General features: G+C 41.6%; 3 protein-coding genes across 4 annotated transcripts; 1 reads left to right on the top strand and 2 right to left on the bottom strand.

The window, feature by feature from the left end:
• Positions 1-4458: 4458 nt before the first annotated feature.
• LOC118419554 lies at positions 4459-9834 on the bottom strand. The gene is made up of 8 exons (XM_035825990.1): positions 9681-9834; positions 9076-9415; positions 8082-8254; positions 7794-7959; positions 7391-7540; positions 6768-6902; positions 5894-5952; positions 4459-5606 (listed from the first exon to the last, which is right to left on the bottom strand). Exons 1-8 carry the CDS (start codon positions 9690-9692, stop codon positions 5436-5438), a joined length of 1206 nt encoding a protein of 401 aa, XP_035681883.1. The 5' UTR covers positions 9693-9834; the 3' UTR covers positions 4459-5435.
• A 148-nt stretch (positions 9835-9982) lies between these two features.
• Positions 9983-15833, top strand: LOC118419556. Of its 2 annotated transcripts, XM_035825994.1 has the most exons (10): positions 9983-10139; positions 11357-11407; positions 11677-11908; positions 12241-12306; positions 12713-12865; positions 13226-13423; positions 13943-14057; positions 14558-14730; positions 15302-15533; positions 15665-15833. In XM_035825994.1, exons 2-9 carry the CDS (start codon positions 11387-11389, stop codon positions 15505-15507), a joined length of 1164 nt encoding a protein of 387 aa, XP_035681887.1. In that variant the 5' UTR covers positions 9983-10139; positions 11357-11386; the 3' UTR covers positions 15508-15533; positions 15665-15833. The 2 variants fall into 2 exon arrangements, with proteins under 2 accessions (XP_035681887.1, XP_035681886.1); XM_035825993.1 differs by having other exon boundaries at positions 15302-15833.
• A 1001-nt stretch (positions 15834-16834) lies between these two features.
• On the bottom strand, positions 16835-20279 carry LOC118419353. The gene is made up of 6 exons (XM_035825715.1): positions 20208-20279; positions 19241-19580; positions 18306-18478; positions 17966-18131; positions 17280-17420; positions 16835-16989 (listed from the first exon to the last, which is right to left on the bottom strand). Exons 1-6 carry the CDS (start codon positions 20217-20219, stop codon positions 16835-16837), a joined length of 987 nt encoding a protein of 328 aa, XP_035681608.1. The 5' UTR covers positions 20220-20279.
• Positions 20280-21693: the final 1414 nt, after the last annotated feature.

Genomic DNA, 21693 nt, shown 5'->3' with positions numbered 1-21693 from the left:
TCACCTGAAAGCCGTCCCTGTCACATATAAGCCATGCTTTGTACCTTGTACAATTGTTGTGCAATAAAGTTATTATTATAAGCGAGGCTCGGGCGATTGCCGCAGAATCATCGTCCGAACGATTTTTGCCAAATTTGACAGGGGTATTACATATACTGTCTGGGGGGAGGGAGGAATAGATGCCTGGCCAACATGCCTTGTAACTGTTGGTAGTGTTTGAATGTGACTTTGTTACCGTAGAGACCAACTACAAACATATATTAACACGTACTGTCCTAAAGCTATTAAAACTTGTAATTACCGTCCATATAAATCGGCCACTTAATCAACTATAACCTCCTCGGCTGAAATATGCTAACGTTCTCCACGACCCTGTCGGGTTACATTGTCAGACTACATTGAACACTCTATCAATTATGTATGCTGCCTTCGTAAGACGGGTCTTGAACTTTTTCAACGAACCATACCAATCGGTAGCTTATAGGTAATAGCCCGTCATTACATTTGACTTTGAGTAATGTTCCAATTTTAATTTGCATGCATCTACGCTGTATTGACGTGTTATGTATCGGTGATATCCAGTTCTATGCAATTGCATCTTGGTCGCCCTTTTCGCTGATTTTGTACTGCTCTCATATTTGCTACCGTCTTTCGAAGTGACGATTAGAAAGATAGAGTCTGGCCTTAGTCTGATTGATTGATTGGTCTAGCGCTGGAATCTATCGTCCCCCTCCCCGTGACTCGCACCCTGGGTAGGCCCCTGGGGCGAAATCGCTGTAACACCGGCAAAACTTAAGAAGCCGAGTATCACAGAGGCACCAACAAAAGGATAATAGTTTTCACATTCGCCATTTTTCATAGGCTGATTATGAAATCGGCTGTGTTTGGTTGATGCTATTTCCTCGATCCATGCATTTGGAAAAGAAATTCAAATCTGATACAGAGGTGTCCTTGCACATCTAGAATTAGCAACAAAACTCTATTCTGAGACGTGCATTACACCAGCACTCAATGCAGCTAAGATTTTATAACAGGATATTTTTCAAGCAAATAGAAGTGGACAACCACAAGCCAACCGTACACACTCACGCCACATCTTCGGAAAAGAGATGCTGAAGCCGCATAGATCCCGTTTAGAATTTTATTCAAGCCCACCGTGAGCCAGACTTAAGATTCGCGTTGTGTCCTTGGATGTTAACGTTGTTGCTATCTTAATATGATATACGCACACTCAGGCTAAACTGCCTTATGTTTTTTTAAATGTACGTTTCATCAAACATCAGCTGATAAACTGCATGTAGAGATATATACATCCTATACTACCTGCTAGCCATATTCTTGTGCATATGTTGTCTTATCGTACTATGCCTTAAAATACCAAAACAAAACACCAGCAATCTATTCATTTTCCTGTTGTCATATACATTCGGAAGAACAGACAAATTGAAAACTCACTTTTATGAAGTGTAAAATACAGATAATACCAGCTATGATCACCTCTGTAGTGATACTTGAAGCCGAAATACCTATGATTTTAGATCATATTGAGACGTATGTCAATATAATGTTCAGCTTAACGGCCTGACATCATTGCACGCGTCTTCCTTTTTGTCTGTCGTGTCTTGATGGTGCTCTCCGAGAGCTCTAGAGACCGCTTGATTATTTCAAGAACCTTAAGTCTGTTTTCATTAGGGAATTTCTGCCCCTTGATGAGGTTTGTCAGAAAGTAGGTGTTGTCGGGGATGCTTCCGGTGATCTCCCGTGCAGCCTCGGCGAGCTTCTTCCTCTCCTCAGTGTTCTCTTCGGAGCTCAACTCGTCTTCGTGAGTAAGGATGGTCATAGTGGCCACTCCTGAAACAGGAAGGTCATTTCAGATGTGTGCATTACAATACCCTACCTGAAAGAACAATTTGTGTTTGTTTAAACCTTTGTTCATTCATGACAAGCTCAAATTTGCTTTGTCAGACAAATATGAAAAATACAGGCAACAGAAAACCACAAATGTCGAAAACTACCCCTCAATGCTAACGTTGTATGCAAACCTAACTTATTAAATGCATCCTGGTATTTTATGAGGCATTTTGCCATACAAAGTATGCTATAAAAACGAAATAAAAAACAAGGTGTGGATAACTCATCCTAAGGTCACTTTAGTGAATGGGGTGTAAGGGATGACAAAAGCAAAAGCCTTATGTTCGGTGTACTAAGTTTGTACTTCCTAGATAGATACATTGACTGATGGAAGTACAATGCCACACTGAAAGAGAATTGTGTGGCTAATATGCCTTGAATTTTTATCTAAGCTGCTGTTTGAATCTTGTCTGAAATAAATCCTGGCCACAAAAAAATAGTACAAGACAAGCGATTTGTAAATCACCTACCTCTTCTTAAGAGCTGTTGTCGCAGAAAGTCCATGTGACACTTGTAGGCACCTTTGTGTAGCCGAGGGTCGCTGGCCTTCACGAACCACAGCACGACGTGAGTTTCATCTCTCAGCACTGTACCCACCCCTGTCAGCGACGTTTTCACTGTCGTTTCTGTGGCCAAGAGGATACATATATAACGTTACTCACATCTAGGAACACAGACAAGCGCACAAATGCACTTGATAAAAACATACAATGGGCACTATTACATTGTTCTGTACCTATTTAGTGTATACGCTTCTACACTTGCCACTCCTACTACACTTACTAAACCTACTACAGACAGAAATAGGGTGGTGTGGTTACCCTCCCATATAAGACAAATGTAGATATCATGTCCTTAATAGCATATTACGACCGAATTTTGTTTCATATCGAAAAAGAGTCTTCCGCTAGACTGATTCCAGGGTCCACACAAGGTCCAGGACCAACATGCCCTACAAGGAAAATTTACATCTCCCTGGGTCTGCCGCCCGACCGGACATAAATGCACGGGGACGGACTCAAAGTAGGTTGATTTGCTTTCGCCCGTGTTTCGTCGTGGCTTGCATTGTACCTCCCACATTAAATGCTGTGTCTAACGTATACGTACCTCGGTCGATACCGCTCTCATCTTTTATGTCGCCGTTCAGAATGGCCAGTATTTCCTTCTGAGCGTCCCCGCCAAGAAGGTCAAAGCCCCGTGTGTCCAGGAGAGTGAACCCATCGGCCAGGGGGAAAGATTCCAAAATTATTGTTCCTGGGAAGTAAATCACATCGCGTTTTAAACAGGACAAGGAATATCTCACGACCAATTCAAGGCCAAATGAAATGATCTCACGTTAATGCACAGCGATTGCACAATTCAACATCAGATTTTGCTTTGATATCTACTTTAGACATTACTAAGATGAAAACAGCAAATTTGTTAGCCAAATAGAAGACTAAGATTTTCTGGCCGTGCACGATGTAAGAAATAACACAACCCTGTAAATACCATATAGTACATGTATTTCTATGTTGTATATTAAGTAAAAGAAAAAAAAAAGTTGATATGTTGCGCAACGCAATAGCTACAAGCAAAAAAGCTAACAATGATATGAGATTGCTAGAGCATGTACATTATCCAAGCAATGAACGTACTATAACGGTACAACGCGACGCATTTAACTTGATTCTAATTATTTTTGAATAAGGGCTATTGTGTTCAAGCCGCAGACCATGATATCATACGATCTCTCGGGCTTTATGTTCAGTATATTTGTATAGTTTTGTAGTATTGCTTTCATAACAAAAGAGACCGTTCCTAAAAGCAGAAGCCACAAGCGATATGTATGTACAATCATACAAATGAAATTGTTCTTCTTGTTTCTCTAATAAATTCACCAACTTGTATGTAAAATCACCCACCTTCGGCACCGGTACTCTGTATAATGGCTGGTCCCTCGTCTTCGTCATCCAGGGCCATGACTAGGGAGTTAATGAACGAGCTTTTACCAGACCCTGTTATCCCGAACAGACCGATCCGCGCACTGAAGTCTTTCATTTCCCCTTCCTCCGCGTCTGGAAAGCTCTGTGTAATATTGCCTACCTCGTATGCTTTAAGAAATGTTTTAAGACCATTGATCTTACTTACTAGGCTCATGGCTACTTTGTTCAGTGCTCGAAGAAGTCTAGAATCTACGTAGAGAATCTCGATAGATAGCTAAGAACAGAGCGGATATTATTACATGTGCAGCCCCTGCTTGTTTCAGTCAGTGGGTGTTGAACTCATGCCAATGTAGCTTGCTTCATGGAGTCATGTGTCATTCCATGCTTGCTCACGGGCAAAGGTCAACCAGTCTGCCTTCAGCAAGCGTAACTGTGAGACCATGGCAGGCCTTGGTCGAGCTTTCTTTGTTGCGCCCGTGGGCGGCGTGCATAATAAACAGCGCGTAGCGCCCGCGACAGAAACCTGGCCAAATGACTCATCAAAGATGATCGTGGTGGTTTCACTTTCGACTGAATGCTGTAATGTACGTACCTATGTAATGATAAGACCACGGACAACGAATGACATCTATGTATGCAATGTAATACATCCCAGGCTGAAATTTGAGAATTCTTCCTACTACATGTGTATAACATAGCAAAACATTTTTCTCAGTCACGTATACCGGGCGAATGCAACACGACAAGGAGATGCTTACATTCACTTATACACTCGATTTTTTTTCCAATTCTACATGTGTATAGCTTTGCTAAACATTTTTCTCAGTTACGTATACCTGGCGAATGCAACACAACAAGGAGATGCTTACATTCACTTATACACTCGATTTTTTTCCAATTCTACATGTATATAACTTTGCTAAACATTTTTCTCACTTACGTATACCGGGAGAATGCAACACGACAAGGAAATGCTTGTACATAAACTTGTACAGATATATAGTACTCTAACGTTTAACCTAATTAGGGGCCTCTCGTCCGCAACTTCTCCAATCTCTAAGCAGATTTACCGTTGACTTGTCAGTATCAATAGGGCCAAATCAGTGGCCAATTGGATACTAGTATAGCCCATTTGATACTATACTGTCATGACACCGGTCTGCTTGGATATTACTAGTATAACTTCTCATGTACCACAATCGAAAAGTCCCAGTATACTTACATTTTTCTTTCATCATTACAAATGACTTTAACTTGTCAAAGTTTGTATCTAATGCTGTTACTACATGACGCATGTGCTCATATATGAACATAGAAACTATCGGCTTGTTGCAACGGAAACTATGCGTGATACTCCACATGGGGCTTTGGCTATGTAGTTGTAGATATAGACACATATTGAATTGAATTTGAAGTGATTGAGTATTCCTTCTGAATAAACCACGTGCCATTTATATGTCACATTGGGGTAGTTTTATCCACAGGGACATGAAGCAAAGTATTTGGAGTGACATGTATTGTTTGGCTTTTTTTTAAACTTTAGTATTAGGCAACGAGTTTTTTATCGGAAGTGACGATTTCCGTTGCTGCATTTGTGACCTAAATATTCACTTCGCTGAACGTGTCAGCTAGTTCCTTCTCGATGTGGCCCTTCATCCGCTCGCTCAGTGACAGTTTCCCCTGGATTTCTCCCCAGTTGTCACGGAGGGACTGGGACGTGGTGATGTCCTCTTTCTTCAGCTTGTCAATGATGGGCTGCACTCGCTCAAGCTGCAGGGTGCAAACAGGACTACTTTATTCTTTCAGTACGTATTGACAATGACTTCTATGCATTGGTTTCCAATTTCCAATCTAATTTTTAATATTGGTCAAGCTTATTATTTTGAGGCTTAAATACACATCTGTGTCTTAATTTAAAGAAATCATTTAGGACATCAGAAGCTTGTTTGAGGCTAGGTAGAGACTAATCTTTGCCGTTGATTTTGTTGCGTTATTCTGGTAAGTACACTTTACTTTTTCAGGAACCCAGACGTAGTGAGACCACTCTTTCTACTTACCGGGATGTGCTTCTTGGACGAAAGTCGGTGAAAGAAGTCTTCCACGGTCTCCTGGGGCCCTAGATACAAAGAATAGCACGGTGATCTTATTATGCAGCACTCATGGGCTGATTCTACATTAATGTGATTCTACATTAATGTGATTTACTATGATTTTGCTCGACCTCCGACCTCTTCCACTCCGTTTTTGAGTTGATACTACCAAGTTTCTGCTAATTCAATTGGACATTTTTTTGTATATATAAGAACTAAGTTGATTTATTTTATTTTACTTCACGTATGCAAATCACTGTTTTTCAGTTTACCATATGTTTGCTTTCTGTTATTTCAAAGTTATAATTTGTATTATCTGTACATTTCTGTTGCTATTATTTCTGTATTGTTTTAATGTGGACTCCAGGAAGACTAGTGTATTTCACTAATGGAGATCTAAATAAACCAAACCAAACCAAAATGTGTGTCTATTCAACAGACTGCTCCTTAGAAAATCAATACACACAAACCGTTATATCCATCAGATTGATATTTTCTTGTAAATTTTGAATGAGCAACTACTGTTTTGTGAGGCTAACGGTACGGAATGAATTACAAAAAAATTCAAAAGACACTGAGGGGGACTATGATTCAACATCAATCTAGTATTGATCTTTTAGATCAATCATTCATGCCGATGACTATGATAAATGTTTTCTTCAGAGACAGAACATTCCAAACTAAAATTCAACCATAAAATTTGACAAGTCAGTGTTACAAAATTGACCAATTGTGCATGATGCCACAGGTCACATTTTGGTCGCCTTTGGTGTCAGGTTTTTGTTGTTTGTGACCTGCGACGCCATGGCGTCATCGCAAGTGGTCCATTGGCCATGCCCACCTGTCGCCAGCTGATTCCGTTTCGCTCTACCCTCCCTCTTGTAGTGTTCTTGTTGCTTGTAGATCTTGACGTAGCGCTCAGCGACGCTTAGTGCAGACCTCATGACTTTCATGGCTTCGATGTCGATGCTGTAATCTAAGATCACGGGAGAGTTCAGAGAAACTAATTGTACTACACCGCACTAATGTTGACCGTACGAAAGTCTTAGCACTATTTGTTGCGTTATTAAAGTTTCGCTACACAGCCAACAAAATCGGTCAGACAACGAGTTGGCGAGCTCTAAATGACCTTTTTGTGCTGTAAAACGCTGTGTTCTTTTGAATATCGCGCAATTTTTTGAGATCGGCCGATGTTCGCAGGTAGATTTTCATGCTGGGAACACGCGCAGATATTCAGAAGAAGGGACAGTATCTGAATCAAGGTGAAAATGTGAGGGAGATTGTACCTCAGCTGGTAATAGCCCTACAAGATCTGAACCATAAGTTAACAAAAAATTGTTTCAATTGCAGTCGCAGTGAATACGTTCATAGCACCTAGTGATCATGGTCTTTCGAAGAAGGATGCACACCACTGCACAATATGTTATTCCCTGCTTTACCATTATTCCTTTTCGGCCTACTGACCTCTTTCCTTCTTGTCGACGTGGTAGTTGGTAATAAAGAAGGTGTGGTCACGGGCACTGCCGGTTGCCGCGGACGCTTTGGCCAAGACATCCTCTTCTTCACTTTCGCTAATCATGTCGTGGTGAGTGATGACCGTAATCGGAGCTATTCCTGCAGCAAGAAAAGAAACCCTTTTTTACTCGCACACAATACTATAGGGTGTAATCTAATGGTGTAGCTTAATCATCTTAATGGCCTGGTCAAAAAAAAAACCAAGTAGATGTAAGGTGGCTCTTTTTTTACAAAAGGCTACAACAAAAAATTAAAGAAAACATTGCCTTTCTAGTTACATAAAATAGAGTTTCAAAGCATACAACAAAATGGCAATAAAAAATTTGCTAAGTATACAGCATTGTACACGTACCTCTCGGTCGCATGAACTCACGCACGGTGTTTAAGTTGTTCCGGTGAGTGTTGCCGTCTTGTAGGCGAGGGTCGTCCGCCGACAGGACTATGATGATAGCGTGGAGCCAGTTGGGGAAGTACTCCTCCGAGTCTGCGTTGTCCGCATTCGTTTCAAATTTGATCTCCTGTGGAATGGAGGATATTGACAGGCAAGGAGCTCAGGATTACCTAGTAAAGACTTGAATTTCAACTAGACAATGAGTTCATGTAAAACTACAAATTTTAACACCAAAAGCGGCCATCATACCTGGCCAGGTTTGATCTTTCCAAAGACGATGTTAGTCAGCGCTGTAAACTCGTTAGCGCCGTGTTGGAAGAAACCTCGAGTGTCGACAAGACGGAAGTCATTATTGAGGTGGTCCAGGAACTCTTGCAGGGCGATGGTGCCCTCCCCACCGCCAGTTTGGATATCAGCAGTACCTACAGACAAAGATATGCACAGAAAGTGGTTGTGTTTTATCGCATGACTCACGTCTTTCGACCAGTTTTTTCAGTGTGTTAAATATATGAAAGACCAACTGCTGCCGCGCGGCGTGACTGCGAAGGTAGTTTGTTACGCCGAAGGTGGGTATGTAGATACAGATGCAACTTTACCTCAAGATACTGTAGCACAATCAATTGAAACTTGCATGTTGTTCCTACTAAGAGCAAATTATTATGACCCTGCCTTTATGCTATGGTCCCATTAGCACCTGTGCCCGTAGGAGAGGTAGCCGCGGCCAGGGACTTATGGCCACAAATCTATCCCGGTGGACTGTCAGACTTTTGGTCTTTTTCATGATTAGGTCCTGAGCGTCCTGAGTTTATTCTAACTCCGAGGTCTAAAACAAATGTGCCGTGCACTAAAAAAACCGAAGGGTGTCCCACGGGGTCACGTCGAGGTCACGCCCAAAAGTGCCTGTAAATAAACTACCAGGAAGGGCCCTTGTTCCAAATGGGACCCTAGCATTAGCCATAATTTGAAATATGCTAGTACGTACTCATTTGTTAGTAGGAAACCTTCATGCCCGAATTGTGTGCTATCTATTAGACTATTTAAAAACATATATTCCAAAGACAAATAATTTAAAAAACGCCTTGTGAGGTCCAGTCACATTCGTCATACGGTCGTCGTGTATGTGTTGTTTTCGTCAGCTGTCTTGTTACGGAATGGCTGTTGTAAACCCTTGTCCGCGGTTGATTCTGTCGAAGCCTGTTTAAGTATTCTATGCATGCGTCAATATCGTGCGACCGTTACTTACCTTTGCGAAGTGTCGGGTCCAGGGCCCTCTCGCACGTGTTGATGAAACTGCTTTTTCCCGAACCAGTGGGCCCGAACAGTCCGATCCTCAGGCCCCCTTCCTTCATGTCACTGATGTCGACTTTGGCGAAGTGGCGTGGCCCGTGGACATCCCCGAAGCCATAATCGAGTAGCTTGACCCTCTTGGTATCTGCTTCCTCTTGCAGCTGTCTGAGGCGCTCATCTTTCTCCCTTTCCTGCTTCTCGTACTCTCTTCTCTTCTGTTCCGCAGCCTCTCTGATCTTGTCCTTTGTGACGTCCTTGTACTTGTTGACATACTCTACCTCTACCTCCTTGCTTCCCTGAGAAAATAGTACATTTTCAGCAAGTTATAATCATTATATGTTGTAATGGCTAGAACTATTTGGACATAAAATATTGGAGTTGTATTTATATTTTTAGGACACAACACTGTAGCATGGAACATACACGCGAGGCTTCATAGTAGAAAAGTCCGTCATTCAATTGATCAGGATATGTCCTAAAAATTCACATAAAAATGCACGTATCGTTTAAGTTAGCAACAACAGAGCGAGTTCAAAACATTAAGAATATACTCGTACTTACTGAACCTCCCATGTTTTCTCTTGTCGGCTTACGGTTTACGCGCAAATCAGTTATTGAGGAGCAAAGACAAACGGTTTCCAAATACGCCGGACACTGCTATGAACACACAGCTTTCCTGCGCCGATCGTACGGTCTGTGGGCGGGATACGAAACTTATTAGCCAGGCCATGAATAGGACTTCCTCGAAAAGGTTTCGGGTCGTTTTGCATATACTGAACGGTCTACTGTGCGTCGTTTCAACTGCGCATGTCTCAATTGCAGCCCCGCATGACTCACTGTATACGTGCGCTACGAAGGCCTTTATAATCGTGTCCAGCTTTCCCAGTTTCACATCTTCTTAGCTACAGAGAACTGCGCAACAGCCAACAGTTCATACGGGGAGGTACGATTCTGCCTGGGCAAGACGTAGTCTTGGGTAACCCCATACAGAGACAACTTTGTCAAGCCGACTTCTCTCCGGTAAGTGAGCGCAAGCACTATTCAAATAATCTAATCAAGTGAATGCATGTAGTAGTATGCCAGGTAGGATTTATTTCAGTTCAGTTGCAAGTGAAGATCAAAGCTTGCTACCTCGATGATGTCTCTCTCCGAAGGGAAGAATGGAAGGAAGTGAAACTATCTTAGCTCTTCATCATTTGGTTTCGTTTTCGTGGGATGAAACAATTACTAAGGTGACAAAATAAGATGTTCAGTAATCTTTAAACCCTGTCCGGATCCCATTTGTCTTGATACGGTACTATTGAATCTCCCTCAGTGATGATACAGTCGTGGATATTAGTAAATGACTTGATGCTTTCAGCATATTATATAAGACCATTGCACGATAGGCTTACGACAGAAAATTGACGGAAACCTGGCAAAGTCGTCTTTATACCATAATAGATTTAGTATTCAAATGAAAAATATTTAACATAATAATAGATACGTGCTCCATAGCTGCTTTCTCAGTATATTTTCTGTATTCTATATTGAATTGCAATTATGTTTACCAACGGACTACAGTACTTCTGCCTAAAGCTAGGTGTCCTTGTAGGACCATGTGTATGTGCGGTATGGGGGGGGGGGGATTTGCATGGATGGCTGTATTGGAGTGACACGATCAGTACCTAGTAACAAAGTTGGACTTCCTCTTCCTATTGTTATGTTCGTAGACGACCTCATTGTCTGTTTATTTGCTTGTTGATGTGAACGTGTAGGTTTCATTGAACAGAGGAAGTCTGTAGCATCTTTCACATTCAGAAGGCGAGTAAACTTGGTCCGATTGATATTTGTGCATTGCTAAAAGCTTCAGTTGGCCTCAACCCGCCTTCGCATTCCACCAGGTCCATCATGAATTGCACATCTGTGATGCTTTTGATAGTTTTGGTAAAATTGACAGTCTGGTGGCGAACATATTCTAGACAGCACACTTTGGGCTGGTGTGGCATTCTGGAATACATCCTCATGGGACAAGCCCAACCTAACCTGGCGTTAATCCTATTAGATTAACCGTGACTACTTTCAGCGAAGGAGCAAGTATGTGAGCACCGGAATACTAAATAAGACAAATGACATCCAGTTTCTTCCGTTGACTCATGTTCACAGACACGACTGAGGAGGGTGGAGGCAGTTTTGACTGTTTATGTCCATTCCTTGATGATGAGCATTTTCATGATGAAAGATCACTTTATTTTTAGAGTGCAGAGAAATCGTCAATTGCAGAAAGAATGGGGGGATCAGAATCTAAGGTAAGTCTTTTTGTATGATTCTAGTCTGAATAAGAAGAAAATAAGATACCATGTGTTAAATATAAAACGACAAATACCTTGTAACGTTTTGTCTGATTGAATACCATTGCAACATTCCTACATTGTACATCTGCCCTTCATTCATTTTCAATACCTATACGAGCATTGTTGTCTAGATCATTGACTCAAAGGTTAAGAGTAAATGTACGATGGAGGCTATTAAGAAATATTTGCGTTGGTAATTCATAATACCTTGCATTTATCGTTAGACCGAGGAAGTTGTAAGATGGCACGACCGTTGGGACGATGACGCCGAAGAACAAGGCATTGCTGACGCTGTCAGAGAGTTTGAAGAACGACGGGGGAGCCAGAGAATGAAGGAAGTAAAGGAGACTCTTTTTCGGATACAGAAAGACCTGGAGGAGTATCAAGTTGGGTCAAAACTTCGGCTTGGCAAGTTTTTCCCCGCAAAGATTAAGGAGATCGAAAGTATCAACATAGGTGGGTCGGAATGCAATTATCTACATACGAATGGACATGCATGTAAATGTATCAACGAATGAATGAATGAATGAATGATTGATTATGATGGTATGACAGTATATCACAGCCACAGGTGGAATCGCGTAGAAAATTATTTTAAATTTGCAAATTAATCTTTATACAGTGTAACAGTATTTTTCTCTGTATTTTGGATTCTTTATCATGTAGTTGGCAGTACCTCTTTGCCGATCTGTCGAGCAGTGTCACACACTGCGTTGACTACAATATCTGTAAAAAGGCCGATGACATCTACAGAGCAGCTGTAACGTAATCTGTTTTATTTTTTCCAGCCATGGTTGGCCCAACAGGAAGTGGCAAGTCAAGTTTCATCAACATTGCTGAACAAGTGATGATGGGTAGGGGCATCAAAACGTGTACTCTTTCATTTCTATTTCCCACCAGAAGGCTATTGCAATTACACATGGTGATTTTACTTGTTTACATGTATTCCTTCTTTTGCAATCCGGTCCAAGGAGACCACGTATGATGTATTGACTGTTCAGTCCAATGCGAAAATTTCAGTGCATCTTTGAAGGATACCACTTGAGCCAGTTACGTTTCTACACAGTTGCAATGATCTTTCAAAAAAGCAAACTGCCAAATGTACATGTAGCCAAGTGCAGTACATTGCTAAAATACAGCACCAAACCCTCAAGGACCAATACTCTAATTCTATGAAGTACCCACATCAGTGTAAGACAAAACACAATTTGCATACTAGACCGTCTGCTGCTTTTTGAAGTGTTATCCTTTGACATACAGGTGAGGCTACTGCCATCACTCAGAGCACGGGTAAGGAGGGTACCATCCACCTGGAAGAGTTCCTCACCAAGTTCAACTTCCGGCTGATCGACACCAGAGGATACTTTGATTTGGACGAAGGGTGGTCTCAAGAGTTGAAGAATATCTTAACAGGTATTGTGTATATATATATATATATATATATATGTATGTGTGTGTATATATATATATATATGTGTGTATATGTATATGTGTATGTTTGTGGTCACGAGGTCAGCCTGCTGTTTAGTGTCCACAATGTATCGTCCTTGTCGCAACCTAAATAAAGTCAACAGGTATCGAAAATAAATGATCTATTTCAATCCTGTGATGCCAGATTGAAGAAGACATTTTTAATTGATACAATGTATACATTTGCATGGATTGAAGAAAATAAGAACTTCATTTGTAACATTATGATTGTCCAATTAAGACCCAAAACTCTCTGACAACTGTATACTCGTTCTAAGTCTTTGACATTGCCAATGTTTTCAGGAAAGATCCGACCAGGCCAGACGATTGTGCGTGAGGTAGATGACGCGGCTCTTGCCCCGGAACAGCACCTGCGGAGTGATGAGGCGCCCTTCGGCGAGCAGATCCACGGCGTCATCTGTGTGATGGTGGACAAGGACCCCAGACTGGAGCAGTACAAGACCAGGATGAGATCCATCAAGGAGTACCTACGGGAAGAAGGTATTCTTCTTCTGACAGTGTTACAACCACAACAAAATCATGAAAGCACATCAAGCTAATGCAGTACTGACTTAGGTAATACAATACAGTGCAAAAAAGTTAAGGCATCGAATTTTTTACTTACCTACAGTACAGTACAGTACAGTACAGAATGGAAATGACCAATCATCAAGATCAGGTGAGGACACATGACGTCAGGATTATGTCAAAAGGAATTTGCAGGAATTGGCCGTCTTATGACCTAGTTGATTGGAGGACAGATAAAATTTTTGGATTTCTGTGTTGGAAAAAAAGCTTATTTGCCCTCTACTGTAAAACACCTCATGTACTGCCGTTGGACTTAGGCTGAATCAGCCACGGACGGCAATCAGCAACCCAGTACAAAAAGAAATGGTAAGCAAAGGTGTATTATGAGCCAAAAAAAGGTCCCAAAGAGCCTGCTTCGGAGGCTACGTTGGACTGGCCTATACCAATGGTCTGAAGATTTAATGTCATTCACCATTTTCATACATTCACCAGGTTTCAGCCCAGTTGCTGCCCTGGCCTTTGAAGATGAAGAAGACTTCAAGGACGAGGATAGAAGACGTGGCATCATGGAAGACCTGTCTGCTGCCGTTGGCGCCCCAATAGACAAGTACGTACCTTGACATGATACGTTTGCTATTAAACAATGAACATGCACAGTATACACTGGTGTAATCTTTGCTGTCTTTTATCAGAGAGCCAGGCTATGTGGGCCAATCACAAGCCTCTATTCCTTGTAGCTATACAGCACATATATCACAACTATGGGTTAGTGCATAAGAAAACCCTGCATTAATGATCGGCCATTAATGCATACTTGTAAAAGTGATGGATTTTCACCTTTTAGTAACAGTGCCAGTGGCGGTTTAAATTACCTCTGTGATGATGACGTAAACCACCCGCTTCTCCTAAGTGTTAGGAGTGCAGTGACATAACGCTCACATATTGGTTTATTTGTTGGATACAGTTCACTGTTCAGGTGTCGTGTCAGGTGAGGGGGGGGGGGGGGTATTTATTCTTCTTTATCCTTCAAAATTCCCTTTTAATATCCACTTATGTTCTATATCCACTCTTTCCGATTTGTTTCCTAAAAGTTCTGTCTTCTTTCAGGACATTCCCTTTCATAAACCACCTGGCATCGGGAAGTAAAGTAAAGAAAGATCCAGAATCGGTGTTGAATGTGCTGGACATTCTGGACACCGCAGTGACAGCGGCTGAGAAGTTCATCAAGGTTCGGCTGCAGCGTGAGAAGTACGCGGGAGAACGTCAAGCAAAAGAACGTGGTAAGTCTAATGATTGCACAAATCCGACAATATTTTTCACTTCCTTTCATGTATATGTACACGTCGCCCTGGCATGTGACTAAAGAGGTATAATAGAAGCCATCATATTCTTCAAAATCTGCATAACTTGAGAGAGGGTGCTGCACCACAAGTCTCGCAACCACACTTCAATGTGATGACTATATGTAACCGCTCGGATAAATGTTGATGGAACGTAAATATTCACTTTGACAGATAAGACAGACGTAGTGGTGGCGCACTCAAGTTATCAACTTATATTGACGCCACCACTATACATTATGTACTATGTTTTATACTTGCTTTAGTAATTAGGGTGATAAGTTTGTTTCTTCTTTTTTCTGCCATACATTGTACCGTGTACGATCGTTGCGCAATAAAGTTCTATATATACAAGGCCATAAACATAACTAAACTAAGCAAAATACATCGAAAGAAAGCGAAAAAATGAAGGCAGATATAAACAATATTGATAACAGATGGAAATTAAATGATGTGTATGACAAATATGTAAATATCGAGTTGGTCTTTATGCATGCTATTGTTTTTACAGGCCCTGAGTCCCAGTCGGTAAGTGACTTCATCCAGGACATCGGGAAGGCCCACAACTGGGACAAAGGTCGCGTCGACTCGCTGGTCAAGCGCCTGCATGACGAGGACATCTATGACGTCAGCGACCTTCGGGACAGCTGGGATAGCGTCAGCGAAACGCTGACCATGGGGATGCGGTCTGTCCTGAAGCAGGCCTTGTCTGTGTAGTCATTTCAGTGTTCAGGAAGTCTTCGTGTGGCATTTTGTGTAACCACCTCGTATTGTGCAGAGTGATATTGTGGCATTTTGTGTAACCATCTCGTATTGTGCAGAGTGATATTGTGGCATTTTGTGTGTAACCATCTCGTATTGTGCAGAGTGATATTGTGGCATTTTGTGTAACCATCTCGTATTGTGCAGAGTGATGCGAATGTTGTAATCACAAATGTGTGCAGGATATGTAGACATCAATTGTAGTCATCTTTACAAATATCTAATTGACCGTTTTAATCTCGAATGACGTATACATGCATTTTGTTCTAAGATCCAGCTTTGTGAAATAATAGAACCCTATGGTACAGGCAAGAAAAATCCAAAACTCCATGCTGAGTTGAAAGCTGAAAAAAAATATGCACGTGATTTATGTTCACTTGTTATGTTCGCTTGTTGGAACCAGCATGTATGATCAACATGTCTATATAATGAGCACCCCTGTAGTTATCTTATAAAAGTATAGGGCAACAATGTTTGCTGAATGAGGTGAGATAATACATGCATAAACTGTATTTAGAAGCTGTATGCTGTGGCAGTTGCCTTCAAAGTCAATCATTATTTTCATGCTTTTTGGCAGTTCTGTAACCTGTTGAAGGTCTGCATAATGAATATATTTATTTGTCTGCAACTTGTATGTTTTTTAATTATAATGTTTACGTTTTAAGCAAGGAGAGAATTGTTTCAACAAAGGACATAGAACACGTACACATAGAGCACGTACAGTTATCAACAGACGCCGTCAAAATAACCTAGGTCTGCCTGCCTTGCATCTTGTAATGTGGTTTGATCATAATCAAAGGAGACAAATGTAAACAAGATCTATGTACAGTCCAAATTAAATTCACAACTCTCCTGCTAAGTATGTGTCAATATGAAGCCACTTCAGGATAGATGTAGCCTGTGCAAACACTTCGTGTCCTACAGTGTGTTAAAAGGTTTACAAGAGAACTCTCCACGCATGTATACATATAGACTTTGAACGGCATATACTTCACTGTGCTCAACGTTTTTCTCTCCTACAGAAGAAAGTTTATGCATCCACTACTTTCTTTCTTTATTCTTTATTTCAGGTTAAAAACCCATAGACACACAAAAGATACATACATATACATTAAAATCTCTACCTGTACAATAAGTCATAACAGTTCTGGAAAAAAGAATTTCTGTAGAACATGTCTGACGTCAGCAAGTGCTGGACAATGATATTATTGGAAGACGTTAATCTTTGTAGAAAAGAATAACACACTACTAAGTCTACCATGCATGACTAACTTCCATAACATCACTGGTCTTCCCCACATGCCGTCTCAGCATTATCCCCTATAGTCTCATCCTCCCTGTCCGCTAGTTCTTGTAACTTGTGCATTTTGACGTAGCGTTCCGCAACATGCAGTGCAGACTTCATCACTTCCAAGGCGCCCATTTCGGTATTGTAATCTAAGAAAACAAAAGAGAGCACAGAAACAAGTTCCATCAGAGAAAATACTAAAATAAGAAGGATAAGCGCCAATAACCTAGATGTAGAAAGAGACAAACAACAAGAGTGAGCTGAAGAGAATGGGAAAGGGAGAGAGCAAGATTCAGTATGTGAGTCAGGGTGCTGAGTGCCCACAGATAATTACATGTGAGGATATGAACTCGTTGTAACTGTCTGTTTGAAATGAAAACGTGCACATAACGTGTACCTGTTCCAGCCATTATATCACTAATGTGCCTCTCCTACTGACCTGTTTCCTTCTTATCTATGTGATAGTTGGCGACGAAGACGATGTGGTCAAGGGCACTACCGGTTGCCGCGGACGCTTTTGCCAAGATGTCTTCCTCTTGACTTTCGTGGATCCTGTCGTGATGAGTGATGACCGTGACCACTAGTGGAAATTATCAAAATGATTCTGTCAATCACAATGCACAGCTGAAGGAAAAACTAGCCAATCCGAATATGAATCATAATAACAATCGGTCAACCGTAAAAAATAACCAACAAGCCGGTTAACGTATTTTAATACGTTAACCGGCTTGTTGGTTAACTTTAAAAAGTTATCTTGCACAGCGAGATGAATCGTGGGTAATATGTCAAAGGTGAAGGTGATAAACAAAAACAAAAGATGTCTGTGTGGTCCACACAAGAACCATTTAAAAGATGGGTCTTCTTCTTTAACATAATACATCTCATTGGGGAGTTTAAACAAGTACCCAGCTAATAGTCCAGCCTCACAGGTACCGAGTTGTTTTCTTAATATCACAAGGCTTTTCATGCATAAAACTTAACTCTGATTGCCTCAGACTATTCAATGAAGTGAGTGGCCCTATCATATTTGATGGCAACAAGTTATGAAATTTTTCGCCTGCAAACATGGCCAAAGTGTCAGTGGATCTCAGAATATCTGTAAACTCTGTGATGGGGGCAGTTTACCTCTTCGACGCATGAAGTCACGGACAATCTTCAAGTTGTTCCGATGAGTGTGACCGTCTTGTAGACGAGGGTCTGTTGCAGACAGAACTATGATGATAGCGTGGAGCCAGTTGGGGAAGTACTCCTCGATTTCTTCTTTGTCTGCTGACCTTCCAAATTTGACCTCCTGGGGATTAGGGAAAGTATTTGAACAAATGTAACGGCAGTAGGAAAATGTAAATGACGGAACCTTAACTATTTGACGATGACCACCTCAGGGCATTTGTAAGACAGTGCTCACTTGTCATATCTGGACACGGTAATTTCTTCATGCATGGAAGATAAAGTGTCTAGTGTATACCTGGCCAGGTCTGATCCGTCCGTGGACGATGTCGGCCAGCGCTGTGAGCTCGTCAATGTTGTGTTGGAAGAATCCTCGCGTGTCGACAAGACAAAAGTCATTGTCAATGTCGTCCAAGTATTCTTGCAAGACGATAGTGCCCTCCCCATATGCTGTTTGGATGTCGGCGTTTCCTGTTACAAAATAGCACGATAATAGGGCTACTGGGTTATCTTTCCAAAAAACAGCATGCGATAAGTTGTTTTATGTCATACCTGTGACGCGAAAACGTTCGATACGGGTGTTCCGGACCGGCTGATAACTTTCCGTACGGCCCGGGCTTATCACACGGGCTGCATTCGAATAAATCGAACTGTTTCGAGTGGGCCGAGTACGGCGCCATCGAAAGTTCGAATACCTGATTCGGACGTTGGAACATTACTGTTGCAACGCTTTTTTTTCGAGGGCAACAAATTTGTTCAACTTCTGGCGCATTTCGCATCAAAACAGTGGTTTTCTCAGGTGGGTATGACCTTCGGCCGTCTTGCGATCCGACCCGCGGTCGGGCTGGTACCTCGGGTGATACGGAATACACCGTATTCTATATATCTGTACCAATGACATCGTGTTTTCGGGTTTATTTGACTGTCATAGTGTGTGTCCGAGTTTGTTTATGGCTGAGCTGTAACCGAACAAAGACAGGTCGCGGACTTGAGCGAGGAGATGACCGCAAAGCTTATACACTGTACTTCAAGGATTGGCAGGAAATACAGGTCAAATGTGGTAGAGATAATTGCTCATCAGACTTCATGGAAGAGAGTTTTTTGTGCATTTGTTTTTTTTTCAGTTAAATATTGTACATATTGCTAGTTCTAAAGATCGCTGTAGTTGTGGCAGGTATAAAAGCCAAAATGTTATATGCTGTATACCTTAGATAGATACGTCCTCTTACTTACCTCTGCGGAGGCCCTGCTTCATGGCTCTTTCACACGTGTTGATGAAACTGCTTTTTCCTGATCCTGCAGGCCCAAACAGCCCGATCCTCAGACCTCCTTCTTGCATGTCGCGGATGTCCAGTCCGGCAAAGTAGTGTTGCCCGTGAATATTCCCGAATCGATAATTTCGTAGTTCCTGTCTCTTCTTGTTCCTGTCTTGTTTTAGTCGTTTGCAACGCTCTTCTTTTTCCTTCTTCTGCCTCTCTTGTTTTTGTATCTGCCTTTCCTTGGCCTCTCTGACCTTGTCCTGCGTGACGTCATGGAACTTGTTAACTATTTGTTTCTTTGGTGGCGTGCTTGGCTAAAGAGAAATGACATTGTGGCAACGTTTACACAACTTATTCAACAACGGTACTTCATGGAATGACTATGGCATGTCGATGCACATGTTTGGCATACATTGTATTCTCAACGTTCTGTATCTTTGTATACAAGACTGACCAATAACCAAGCAAACATGATTTTGTCGTAGCGGTTGATGGATGTGAAGCTTTTATGGCGTTGTGGTGATTGAATTTTCTCTATTGAAACACTGATTTACATACAATATCCACTTAAATCTACTATGATCTCTAACAAGGTTACTTACCATCTGTAACAAAGTTGCCTACACGGACTGAATATAAATTCACTCCTTCCTAAGCCTATGTCAAATAGGTGAGGTGAAGGTCCCATAGCTTTGAGGTCGTAGGGTCACTGGCTATTGTGTCTAGGGCAATGAGATTCGGAGTCAATCCCTCTCCTTCCTACCCTTTTTACCTCCCCAAGGTGCCAATTTTATACCTGGGTGGAGTGAGGAAGGTCGTGTAAAGTGGGACACAACGTTAACCATTAATTGACCCATTGACCTCCCTTTCTTACGCCCGCTAGCCTGGTCACTTGGCCATCCGACGCCACTCACGTTACAAGTAAGGAGAGCAACACTTACCCCAGATCCCATGTTTTTGCTTGTTGTTCACTGTTCAGGGGTGCGAATGACGTTCCGTTGTATCACTGGCTTTAGTCCGGTTGCCAAACCCCATTTTATTGGACAACCTTGCAATATGGTCCATACAAAGTTTTTTTGCTGTTTCTATACCTCTGAGGTGTGCTCTATCAGAATCTGGATGATGCCACTCTGTCATCATTGGGCAATTCGCACAATATGCAAATTAAGGCGGCCATTAAGGAAATTCTTGTTTTCGTCAATATCTCAGTAACCACACATGGTATCAAATTGATTTTGGTGTCTATCCCCATGTTTTGAGGGGTTAAGAATCAGATTAGGCCATTTAAGTAATGATCACACCAATATTTGGCTTAATATGCATAAAATATGCAAATTAAGGCGGTTATTACGGAAAATCTTGCTTTCGTCAATATCTCAGTAACCACACATGGTATCAAATAGCTTTTAGTGTCTATCCCCATGTTTTGAGGGGTAAAGAATCAGATTAAGCCATTTCAGTAAAGATCACACCAATATTTGGCTAAATATACATAAAATATGCAAATTAAGGCGGTTATTACGGAAAATCTTGCTTTCGTCAATATCTCATTAACCACACATGGTATCAAATAGATTTTAGTGTCTATCCCCATGTTTTGAGGGGTAAAGAATCAGATTAGGCCATTTTAGTAAAGATCACACCAATATTTTGTGCTGAATAGGCATATAATATGCAAATTAAGGCGGTTATTACGGAAAATCTTGCTTTCGTCAATATCTCAGCAACCACACGTGGTATAGAAATGATTTTGGTGTCTATCCCCATGTTTTTAAGGGTAAAGAATCAGATTAAGCCATTTCAGTAAAGATCACACCAATATTATGTGCTGGATAGGCATATAATATGCAAATTAAGGCAGTTATTTTGGAAAATCTTGCTTTCGTCGATATCTGAGTAACCATACATGGTATTAAATTCCCTTTGGTGTCTATCTCCATGTCTTGAGGGGTTAAGAATCTGATGAATCCATTTTAGTATCCCCATGTTTTGAGGGGTAAGGAAGTAGACTAGCCATGTCAGTATTGATCACACTGCAATATTTTATTAAAAATATACAAAAATCAACTTCAGTGCATATCCAAGTCGTTAAGTATCCGTACCCCCGTAGTGTCAATTCTCCCCTCCACAGCAGTGTCCATACCTCCAGTAGCGTCCAGTAGTACCAATGCCCCCTTGGCCAGTAGCGTCCTTACGGCCGCATCCCCAGTAGTGTCCATGCCCCAAGTAGTGCCCGTACCCCCAGTAGTGTCCGTACCACCAGGTGGTGTCCGTACCCCCTAGTAGTTCCCGTACCCCCAATAGTGTCGATACCCCAAGTAGTGTCCGTACCCCCAGCAGTGTCAGTACCCCCAGTAGTGTCCGTACCCCCAGTAGTATCCATACCCCAAGTAGTGCCCGTACCCTCAGTAGTGTCAGTACCCTCAG

The sequence above is a fragment of the Branchiostoma floridae genome, chromosome 7, assembly GCF_000003815.2.
Source record: "Branchiostoma floridae strain S238N-H82 chromosome 7, Bfl_VNyyK, whole genome shotgun sequence".
NCBI classification, from domain to species: domain Eukaryota; kingdom Metazoa; phylum Chordata; class Leptocardii; order Amphioxiformes; family Branchiostomatidae; genus Branchiostoma; species Branchiostoma floridae.
Note: the sequence above shows the minus strand (reverse complement) of the source record. Positions and strands in the feature narration are given on the sequence as shown.

Excerpts from the sequence above, each read along its gene's own strand:
- LOC118419554 (XM_035825990.1), bottom strand. Across the intron at positions 7,541-7,793 it reads TGAGTTCATGCGACCGAGAG|GAATAGCTCCGATTACGGTC; the intron begins GTACGTGTACAA and ends TTCTTGCTGCAG. Across the intron at positions 5,953-6,767 it reads ACGGAATCAGCTGGCGACAG|GGCCCCAGGAGACCGTGGAA; the intron begins GTGGGCATGGCC and ends CTTTGTATCTAG.
- LOC118419556 (XM_035825994.1), top strand. The coding sequence starts at position 11,387 with ATGGGGGGATCAGAATCTAAG. Across the intron at positions 13,424-13,942 it reads GGAGTACCTACGGGAAGAAG|GTTTCAGCCCAGTTGCTGCC; the intron begins GTATTCTTCTTC and ends TACATTCACCAG. Across the intron at positions 14,731-15,301 it reads ACGTCAAGCAAAAGAACGTG|GCCCTGAGTCCCAGTCGGTA; the intron begins GTAAGTCTAATG and ends TTGTTTTTACAG.
- LOC118419353 (XM_035825715.1), bottom strand. Across the intron at positions 17,421-17,965 it reads TGACTTCATGCGTCGAAGAG|TGGTCACGGTCATCACTCAT; the intron begins GTAAACTGCCCC and ends AATTTCCACTAG. Across the intron at positions 16,990-17,279 it reads CATAGATAAGAAGGAAACAG|ATTACAATACCGAAATGGGC; the intron begins GTCAGTAGGAGA and ends TTGTTTTCTTAG.